The sequence below is a fragment of the Tachypleus tridentatus genome, chromosome 13 (assembly GCF_004210375.1).
Source record: "Tachypleus tridentatus isolate NWPU-2018 chromosome 13, ASM421037v1, whole genome shotgun sequence".
Classification (NCBI taxonomy): domain Eukaryota; kingdom Metazoa; phylum Arthropoda; class Merostomata; order Xiphosura; family Limulidae; genus Tachypleus; species Tachypleus tridentatus.
Genome location: NC_134837.1, coordinates 129835486 through 129847011, shown reverse-complemented (window position 1 = coordinate 129847011; position 11526 = coordinate 129835486). Strand labels below are relative to the sequence as shown.

The window sequence follows — 11526 nt, the reverse complement described above, 5'->3', positions numbered from 1 at the left end:
TCTAAATTAAATTTGCATATATTTTTGTTACTATTATTATTGCTAATAAGGCGTTACGGGTAGAAAGCAAACAGGAATTGCGTGTATTATTCTACAGTTCATTGGTTTGGTTTGTTTTGAATTTCGCGCAAAGCTACTTTAGGGTTATCTGTGCTCGCCGTCCCTTCTTTAGCAGTGTAAGACTAGAGAGAAGGCAGCTAGTATCACCACCCACCGCCAACTCTTGGGCTACTCTGCTATCAACGAATAGTGGGATTGACCGTCACATTATAACGTCCTCACGGCTGAAAAGGTGAGCATGTTTTTTTGTGACGGGGATTCGAACCCGCGACCCATCTGGCCATGCCGGGCCATCTGAAAGAGTGATATTTCGCTATGAAACCACGAGAACTTGTGACTTTTTTTTTAATCAGTAATTTATTTTCAATTTTACAATATATTCTATACAGACACAGCCCTGCCAAACATCATAGCCATGTAAGGTGCAGGAAGTTACTTTAAGGAAGGCAAAGAAACTAAGTTGGTAACTGCCACTGAGTCACGTGTTTTATATACGTTTTCGGGGGTGAAGAAACTACACACATTTTTCAGCAACGGAATGAAATTAAAACAAAACAAAACTATATACATCGCCATGACAGGATATCGGGTGATCCAACTCTTAAAATAATGTGTTGTTCTTATTTTACATTGAACAAGTTGCTTTTATACCAGGTTCCTTAATCTGTCTCGATTTCAATCCCATCCGTATCCACCACCATGGCCACCGCCTCCGTATCCGCCACCGTAGCCACCGCCTCCGTATCCACCGCCGTATCCACCGCCTCCGTATCCACCACCTCCGTATCCGCCACCATATCCACCGCCTCCGTATCCGCCACCATATCCACCGCCTCCGTATCCGCCACCATGACCGCCGCCTCCGTATCCACCACTATGACCATAGCTAGGTTTCTTAATCCATATGCTACAAGTACATTGATAAAAAATATTAACTGATGAATTCGGACATTAAGATATAACAAATATATTGGTTAAAATTATTAGTTGATGAATGCTAGTATTGAGGGATATGGAATTCAACTACAAAGTACTCTTATGTCAGGTAAATAGGAGATAATAGGAAAACAGTATACTATTATTATTGACATAAAATAACCGCGAATAATAAACAGTATAGTTTGAAATGCTTATTAAGACAAAAAAGTACATGAGATATGTTGGTTCAAAAGGAATATTATGCTAGAAAATACATCTAATGAATTTAGCATGATGTTTTCTGTTCTATTATGACACTTACGGGACAGGCACCTCCACTGGCTTTTTGACGATCACCTGTTTGTATATTGGGACCTTTTCTTTGATGGGAACATGCTTAGGCACATGGATCACCTTGTGAACAGGGACTGGCACGTGTTTGGGTACGTGGACAGGGTAGGGAATGGGAACCTCGTGCGGAACAGGTATTTTTTTGTATACAGGTACAGGAACAGGCTTGTGGATGGGAACAGGAACCCGAACCGGGACAGGGTGCGGGATATGAACAACCTTAGGAACGTGTATTATCTTAGGAACAGGCACTACCTTTGGTATATTTTTTACAACAGGAACCTTAATAGGCACAGGAACCTTCTGTGGAACGTGGATCACGTGAGGAACAGGATAAGGCTTGTGAACTGGATAAGGTTTAGGAACAGGCACGGGATGAGGGACATGGATTACTTTATGAATGACTTTTATTGGTCTGTGCCAGCCGTATGAATCAGCCAGAACAACGGTTAATAGAACCAATCCTGCCAGCGCAGGTAACAGGAAAAGACGTGTGGCTCTACCCATCATAATTGACAAAAACCATAAAGATTCCCAATCTAGAAAGAGAGAAGAATTCTGTTAATAACCTTATTTTCTAACGGAAGTATGCCTAATACGTAAATGATAGTATAGATTTTCACCTGACTTATAGTGTATAGTGATTGGACCTAAAATCTTATTTCTTAAATTGATGCATTAACTACGTTTCCAGTTTTATCGTTTCATTGCACTCTTTTACTTTTAACACTTACCAAGCGAACTAACACTACAGCTGTTGCAAGAAGCCCTTCTGGTGCTTCACACAAGATGCAACAGTCGAATGATGGCGCTAGTGAAATCATCCGCCTTAAATATATCTCGTTGCTGACCGAAATGTAGTGCACTGCTCTAGACCCACTTTCCTTGAACTTACCTGGCACCGCTCAGCTCAACAAGAAAGCTTTTCCCCGAAGCATATCGTCCACTAGAAAGCGTTCTGGATGACCTAGTTCTAATTGCTGCCTCATTTGTTTTCTCAATAAGACACTATAGTATATACCTAAATTATGTTCTTGTTTCTGTGAACACTTCACTAGCCAGTAAAGATAACTACAACAACGATGATCCGCAAGACGTGACTGTTTTATTTGACATTTGTTAAAAAAATTAAAGTATTTTTATTTAATTGTGTTGCCATCTCATTGTGCTTATTATGTATATATTCAATTTACAGCAAATAAATAAATAAAAATACTAGAATAATCTGTGTCAACTTCTTAAAAGTACAAGTTAGTCAGCACTCTAGTTGTGCTCAGCAATAATGTAAGCCTTCTTATTGTCTAAACCTTGAATTAAAGAAGAGAGTTTTGTTTCAACGGCGAATGTAATTTTGTTTGAATAAACTTAAAAAGTTTCAGCACGTACGTAACACCAGCTTCTGTTTGCGAAATGTTTTTTTTAAATTTTATCAACTCGTACTACTTGCGTAGAGGTTACTTAACATGATATTATTTGCAAGTTTCTGATTAAATGATGTTTTGAAACAGAAATGATCAAGCTATGCAGTGTGAGATGAAGGATTCTAGGGTTACAAGGCTTAACCAACCTGATAAAAACCTATATACTTACAACGCTTAACCAACCTGATAGGGGTCTATATACTTATAAGGCGTAATCAAACTGATATGCTCAGTAGCATAACACAAAACAATGTGTTTTATTTGACCAAGTGTATTGTCTCAAATATTGTAGGGTTAAGTTTATTAGCAAACGCCAAAGTATTATGTTGAATATTTTAAAACGTTTTACAAGGGCCTGGCATCGGTGATGTTTTCCATGCTATTATTACTTCTCGTGACACATGATGTGCCAAATGTGTTCTCCATAAAATTGTTATTATTATTATTCACCAATATGGATATATCATAAATGATCTCTACCGCGTTGTTACTATTATTATTTCTTATCAAGCTGGATGTATCAAATGTGGTCTCTACCACGTTGTCATCATACTATAATAGAACTCTTGCTTGAATGATACTGGAAAAACTTTATTACGCGATGTGCAATCCCCAACTTCGCAATTTTCTTTATCTTGTAAAAAATATAGATTTGCAACAGGGGTCACGATTTTCACATTTCGCCTCAGTTTCTTATCACTTAGAACTTTATTTTCTCTCCATTCCCAGGGTGGAGATATGACGTTATGAATACATCGTGCGCAGATTTAATGTTTTGGCTTCATCTATATAAATATAATAGTACTGACTGTTTTATGTCCATGTAAATACTTCTCAGGGTGTAAACGGATCTGTACCAAATTTGGTATGGAGATTCATTAGATCCTTAGAAAAATAATACAGTTTTTTCAGGGTTGTTTTTATCACTACTTCACCCCTATTGATGGATCTTCGCTAAATTCGGCGTGAAGGTTTGTTGGGTCAATGAGGAGACACATTCAAATTTACTTTCACATTTTATGTTTTACTGTTTTTATGGGTGTTTTGAGGTGTGTTTTTTTTAAATTATATATAAAAGAAACAATTTTTCGTGTTTTAAGACAACTTATCATTAATCATAAATCTACATACCTTCCATCCATTTATTATTGTATATAATTCTCACTAAGTTTACTGTATAAAATGTGGTTTCTTACACGTTGCTATTACTATTATTATTTCCCACCCAGATGTATAAAACGTAATTTATTCCACGTTGTTGGTATTATTATTTCTCACCTAGATGTATCAACTGTGGGGTCTTACACGTTATTATTATTATTTCTCACCTAGATGTATCAACTGTGGAGTCTTACACGTTATTATTATTATTTCTCACCCAGATGTATCAGCTGTGGAGTCTTACACGTTATTATTATTATTATTTCCCACCCAGATGTATAAAACGTAATTTATTCCACGTTGTTGGTATTATTATTTCTCACCTAGATGTATCAGCTGTGGAGTCTTACACGTTATTATTATTATTTCTCACCTAGATGTATCAACTGTGGAGTCTTACACATTATTGTTATTATTATTTCCCACCCAGATGTATAAAACGTGATTTATTCCACGTTGTTGTTATTATTATTTCTCACCCAGATGTATAAAATGTGATTTATTCCACGTTGTTGTTATTATTATTTCTCACCCAGATGTATAAAATGTGATTTATTCCACGTTGTTGTTATTATTATTTCTCACTTGGATGTATCAAATGTGATCTCCACCACGTTGCTATTACTTCTTACCTTGGTTACGACTCTCTTCAATGGTGATGCTACAGTCTTTTCTAATTGTGTTACAAGAACGTATTCTAGGTTTTATAAAGTTAGTTTTACCTCATGTTATAGAGATTTATCGCTTTTCATATTTGTAAAGTTATTTGTACACGGTGACTCGAACAAGAAGAGTTGAACCAAAGTTAAAGTAACAACGTTTTGAACACCATGAAAATAAATAACCACAAGCTCCACAAACTGTTTTGTTAAGTTTTACTGTTTCTTCTCTTCATCTCATTCACAATCTTTCTAATTCGTTAAGCTGGATGTGTAGATTTGTTTGCTTCTCGTATTATTTTACTTACTAAACTCAGATTAATTTGAAGAGACTGCAGGACCTTACTGGCCTAAGCTGCTAATATTCTAAACTTTTACCCTTTAAAAACGACCTTTAACCAGATAATTTATTCTGGTTGCAAAACCCCGCGTCTCTTCAATCGCTTATTATATTGATATATCATTTTGTCGTGTAGTGTAGTGTGTTATACTTGCGCGTTTAAATACGCAATTAGCTTCGAAAGTTTGATGATCAAACTTCTTTGTTACTTTTTATCGTAATTCAAGATATCAAAAATACAGTACCTGAAGTTTGCTATCTTTAGTTCTAATGGTAGCGTTTCTTCTAAGTCTTTATTTTTTAAATAATATATTCAGTTGAAAGCTGAATTCTCCATGGATTTTACCATATTTATCTTATAAATAATTTTTGGTTTTTAACACTTCAGAACGAAACCTGTTATTCCAAATTTTCATTGACCGAAAGTTTCAGTTGGTTCTAATATGCCAGATATGTGTACAGTACCGTATAAGAAATTGAGCTAGTTTATCTAACATGTTAACAGATTCGTAAGTTCTGATGATGTTTTCCTGTTAATCTTCCTCAGAACAAGGAAAGGATACTTGAATGGCTGTAGAAATTGTTACTTCTTTTCATAATTCCTTTGGTAACTATAACAAGATCAAATATGACCCGCTACTTACTAAGAATAACTTGATCAAAAGTCAATAAACTTCTATCTCGTTTTTCTGATCGGGTGCCTGAAGGTATCTACCGTCCCGTTTCCAAGGATGGGAGAAGCTTGGCTTCACAAGAGGTATATACTACACTAGTATGTACGTAACTCAGACTGGAATCGGTGAATGGTTTAGAACTTTCACTGTTACTGCTAAGATATAATGTTTTTTTATGTTTATAACTGCAAGAAAAATACCTATTGTTAATAGCTGAAACAGAACTAGAAACTGCAGACAAAAAAGCACGTCGACTTACAAATCCAATCTGAAGCTGTATTCAGACTTCTTACTGTTTTAAGTAACGATACGAAATGTTTCAGAAAAACAAGTTAATTCTTAGCCTTTATACAAATATTCTACAGATGTATTAGTTAGATACTATTATCATAATGTTTAGAATACGTTAGAGTGTTCTTCAGAGCTGGTATATTATATTTACTTAAATTCATTTTCCTTCAAACTGATTTTTTTAAAGATGAAATTCTAGTTGTATAAAATTTATTTTAACATATTATAGCCTATAGAGTACTCCAAGCGTGAGGTTGGTTTGAAACATAACGTTTTATGGTTCGTTTCTCAAATATTCTAGACCTCTGTTATACTTCAGGTATTTCTCAAAGTCTAAAGCTACTAATCGTTTGAAACAACCTACTTTCCAGACCTCAGGAGCTCATCATATCATCTAGTTTATACACTTTGTGCTTAACTTTTAGGTTCCTCCTTTATTTTTCTTGAATTATAATTTTAATATCAGTAGTTTGTTTTAGTTTTTGTGTTAGATAACGTGGTCAGCGAGGACATCACGTGCGCGAATGTTTTCTTAAGGTTTAATCTTAATTCTGAGTAATGAGTTTTTATAAAACAAATTCTACCCTTCGCTACATCATTTAAGAATCTTTCAATGGCCTTGGTTAATATATGTGTGTGTGTGTATTTTCTTAACATTAGGCATATACAAGTTAGCACCAGGTCTACTGAATTTTCGAGCTTCTGTTAGTGCTTTAGACATCTATCTGTCATAAACTATTATAATGAAATATCTTTAGTTTCAGTTCCTTTCTTTAACCAATCAAGTTTGATTATGATAGAGATGTTATTATTTTAAAATTGAAATACAGATGTCACTATCTTAAAGCTCAGAAAGACGTCACTATTCTTAAGTTCAGATACAGATGTTACTATACTTAAGTTTAGATACAAATGTTACTATCCCAAAGTTCAGATACAGATGTTACTATACTTAAGTTCAGACACAAGTGTTAATATCCTTAAGCTCAGATACAGATGTGATTATCCTAAAGTTTTGATAAAGATGTCACTTTTCTAAAGCTCATTTAATTTCCTTAAGTGATATGGAAAGTAAAATGAGCAAATGTAATTTTCATTTTTTTAGATCTAAAGAATTTTTTAAAACTCGCAAACAACTACTTTGTATGAAACTACATAATTACAGAACATATCTCCCAGAAAATGTGCAGCATAGATGATTATTTTGAAGGAATCCCTTCGTTTAACATAAATTTTCTGGAAAATGAAATTTTGTAAATTAGTACCAGTGAAACATATTTTTTAATAAAGTTGCTCGTGCAACAGTTATGATAACACAGACCAGCGACGGTTTTATTGTCTTGACATTTTTACATGTTCTACAGTAATTCCTGCACATCTGTTTTTATTTATTTGTTTTTGAATTTCACGCAAACCTATACGATAGAAAAAAATATTATTTTCGAAATCTACGTAGCTGAATTATGAAAAACCAGTTATTAAAACCGAAATAAATGATATGAAGTTTAAATTCGCAGGCCTGTGTAATTTAAAAAATTCTAGAATTTATAAAAAGGAACAAATATGTGTGTTCCCCACTGGTACAGCGGTAAGTCTATGGCTTTACATCACTAAAACCAGAACTTCGATTCCCCTCGGTAGTTTCAGGAGATAGCCCGATGTGGCTTTGTTATAAGAAAAAAAAAACAACGCACATACAAATCCGTGAAATAAATCGTAACGATTTTTTAATTTTGTAATTATTACTTCGTGGATAACGTAACATCTGATATATGTATAATGTTTGATAAAACATCATTTGTAGCATGACAAATGTTTCGAGAGATTAAATTTTAGTTTGGGTAAAAGTTAAATAAAACGGGTCTATAACGGGCAGGGAAGAATTTATTAAAGTAACTGACAATATGTTTATTTATTCTGTTGCTGTTAAGAGCAAAACTAAACAATGGGCTACCTGTGCTCTCTCCAAGCGTCGAAACTCTATATTTAGCGTTATAAGATCTCGGATATTTAGTATTGGGGCAAAGTAATTTTTCTTATAGGTATAGGTTCGACTAATCCACATCTGCAAAGATAAGAACATTTTGATAAAATAAAACCTTTTATTGTAGGTATAGGTTCGGTTAAACATGTTGTGTAATGGCTTTAGTTTGGTTTGTTTTGAATTTCGCGCAAAGGTACACAAGGGTCAAAGGCCTAATTTAGCAGTGTAAGACTAAAGGAAAGGCAGCTAGTCATTACCACCTACCGCCAAATCTTGGGCTACTCGTTTACCAACAAACAGTGGGATTGACCGTCATATTATAACGCCCCCGTGGCTGAAAGGGCAAGTATGTTTGGTGCGACGGGGATTCGAATCCGCGACCCTCGGATTATAAGTCGAGTGCCTTAACCACTTGGCCATGCTGGGCCAAAATTGATATAATAGCTTCTGGAATTGAATAGCGTTCCATTAAACATTTTTTATAATAGTGAAAAACTTGAATATAACAACCTCCAGTATAGGAATAAGAAAAGTTATATGATAAGTGTAAGTTTTGTAAAATATCGTAAAGAGTAAAACGTTTTAATGAAGTAAATTTTGTTGTGAGTATAATTTTGGTTAAACATCGTAAAAGTTTTGATAGAGGAATTTGTAATTATTCGCATAACAAAACTGCTGAAAGACATAGAGCTAATTAACAGTGGGTTTCGAAGGAAAAAAAAACTCCAGTATTTTTGGAAGTGTAAAAAGTAGCTCAGCATAGAGTTTAGATCAACGATCTGTGAAATAAAACCTAAAAGTAAATCCATGACAATGATGTTGGCATATCTTTTGACGCTGTATAAAAATACAATAAATAAGAATTTGAGATTCATAAACTTGTAGGCACGACTCAAAATTACTGTCAAATTTGTGTGAAAAGATGGCTGAATAAACTTCAATCGTATATATGTGTCAAATCCCATGAAGTAGCTCAAACGGGCAAGTTTACATTTGATCTAATTCATTTTCGTCTTGGAAGCCGACGTCCTTATGTACTGGGGTGTTTATGTGCTTTCTTATAGCAAACCCACATCCGAGTTTACGGAGGTGAATCGAGCCCCTACTTTCAGCGTTGTAAATCCATGCACTTACCGCTGTACTGGCGGGGGACCCTTAGGTACTGGAGAATATGTAAAAGTTTTGTTAAGGTTTGTGTTTTTTTTTTCTTTTTTACTAGGCCTAACATGGCCTGGTGGTTAAGGATGCTTGACTGCAATCTGCTAGTCGCGGTATCGAATTCACATCCCAACAAACACATCATACGAAGTTATAGTGTGAAGGTCAATCACACTATTTGTTGTTGAAAGAGTAGCCCAAGAGTTGGCGGTTAATGGAGATGACTAACTGCTTTCCCGTTTGTTTTTCATTGCTAAATTATTAACAGATAATGCTGGTATACTTTTGCGCCGAATTCAAAATAAACATCATTTAACTGATTACATAAGTTAAAACGTATATCCAGAAGTAATAAGGAATTATAATCAGATGCGAATCTCATATTTTCATTTCTTGAATTCAGAGCACATATATTTGATCAGAATGTTAATTTTACTAAATGTAAAAAAAAGTGAGGTGTTAAAACCAGACGCAGTGAAGCAACGTTAATTTTAGCTCATGTAACAGTTTGCTTAAATGAAATAAGACCGGAATGCATGGATGACTTATCCCACTTTTTCATACTGTATATTCTCCGAGGCGTAAAAACAACAGTTTTTTTTAATGATTTATTTTTCTTCTTTTTATTTATTTACTCTCCATATAGAAACCGCTTTTTTTTTTTTTACATGTATTGATTATAATTATCAAGCTTTTCGACAACTAAAGGTATTTAGTACACTTTACTCAAACTGGTACAAACATAAATATAATTGAAATTAGAATACAACCATTCAAGGTGTCACTCCTTTCCAAGGCTCTTGAGAAGAACCCTATTGGTCGACTTGTAATCCTTTGAAGATCAGTTCGACGAACTCCCCATCTGTCGATAGTTTTAGAAATTAGAGCACCTGAGTTTCATAAAAACAGACGGGTGGAGATACAAGATAGAAAACTTGCTGGAGGCGAGGTTGTCTGACGTGGTTTACTAATTTTAGGCAAAGAATGCAAGAGAATATGAATGACACCGCTGAAAATTAACAGTACAATAATCTATTAAAAAACGAATCTAAAAAAGTAGTTCCTTTTCTCAAGTTCGGTTTGAAAATCATTGTAAAAAAAAAGTTCATTGTTTTGGTTGAACCATGTGAAAATCATTCAATGAACATCACGGTCTAGGAAAACAGCAGTTAAATGAATTTGAACAAATATAAACACTTTTCTTAAGCACTTTTATAGGATGAACTTAAATAGAAATGTTGACTGTAAAATAATTTCACAGAATGAACTTAAACAGAAACGATTTACTGTAAATACTTAAATCTCACGGACAGACAGACAGATATACACAGTAATTCATAATTAAATACTTTCCCTCTTATTTATATTGTTTGTGGATTCTCCCTATGATAGACTTTTGTACTATCAAGCTGGCTAGCAGGTTTCAATATGTCCTTTTTTTGTTGTTGAATTTTACTAATTTAGATTGGAAAGACTAGGGTGAAGGAAGCTATTTAACACCGCCCACTGCTAACTTTTGGGCTACTCTATACGAATAGAGTGATTGACCTTTCCCTTGTTTGAAATCCTACAGCTGAAGGGGCGAGCATGTTCAGTGACGGAATACATACCTGCAGGTCGCGTCTCAAGCGCCCTAACTAATAAGCCCTACCAGGCTTAAGGGTTTAAATCTTTATTCTAGCGCAAAATATACCCGTGCCTTAAGTTGTGAATAGGTTATCAGAGTGAAAGTCAATTCCATAGTGTAGCTGGTGGCTGGTTAGGTACTCCTGATTTATTTCTTTTTTAGATGGCTTAACAACTTTGTCTTAAATACAAATATTTATTTGTACTAAAATATTTACAGTATTGACTCGAAAAAATAAAATCGACTTCCTCACTTTGGATCTACTAGTACGTTATAAATATTACGTCCAAATCCCTGAGTAGCTCGAAAATTGGCGGTACGTGTTGTATATTACCTACTTTCCATTCCAGTTGGCCCGACGTGGCCAGGTGGTTAAGGTACTCGACTCGTAGTTTTAGGGTTGCGGGTTCGAACCCCGTCACATCAAAATATGTGCTCACCCTTTCAAGCGTGGAGGCGTTATAATGTTACGGTCAATCCCATTATTCGTTGGTAAAAAAGTAGCTCAAGAGTTGGCGCTGGCTGATAATGACTAGCTGCCTTCCCTTTAGTCTTACACTACTAAATTAGGGACGGCTAGCGCAGATAGTCCTTATGTAATTTTGCGCGAATTTCAAACTAAACCATTCTAGTTTCAGACACTCATAGAATAGTGCGAATATCTGAAAGCACACACAGAAATTTTGAACATAGAAATGCAAAAGGTGACACACAATGTTGATTTTACAACAACCTACAAACAAAGTGATATCTCAGTATAAAATAATGTTTAAGTTATCTTCACGCCCGTAATTTTACGCTACATTTTAATAATTAACATTTCGATACCTGTGATGAGCTCGGTAAAGGTAGCCTATTGTATGGCTTCGCGCTTAAAAACTA

At 34.8% G+C, this 11526-nt stretch overlaps 1 protein-coding gene across 1 annotated transcript; it reads right to left on the bottom strand.

The window, feature by feature from the left end:
* Nucleotides 1-409: 409 nt before the first annotated feature.
* Nucleotides 410-2130, bottom strand: LOC143238051 (uncharacterized). The gene is made up of 3 exons (XM_076477959.1): nucleotides 2064-2130; nucleotides 1301-1868; nucleotides 410-967 (listed from the first exon to the last, which is right to left on the bottom strand). The coding sequence occupies exons 2-3, from the start codon at nucleotides 1837-1839 to the stop codon at nucleotides 736-738; spliced, it is 771 nt and encodes a 256-aa protein (XP_076334074.1). The 5' UTR covers nucleotides 1840-1868; nucleotides 2064-2130; the 3' UTR covers nucleotides 410-735.
* Nucleotides 2131-11526: the final 9396 nt, after the last annotated feature.

Coding starts and splice junctions, on each gene's coding strand:
- LOC143238051 (XM_076477959.1), bottom strand. CDS start 1,839: ATGATGGGTAGAGCCACACGTCTTTTCCTGTTACCTGCGCTGGCAGGA. Junction 968..1,300: donor CCAGTGGAGGTGCCTGTCCC/GTAAGTGTCATA, acceptor ATGTACTTGTAG/CATATGGATTAAGAAACCTA.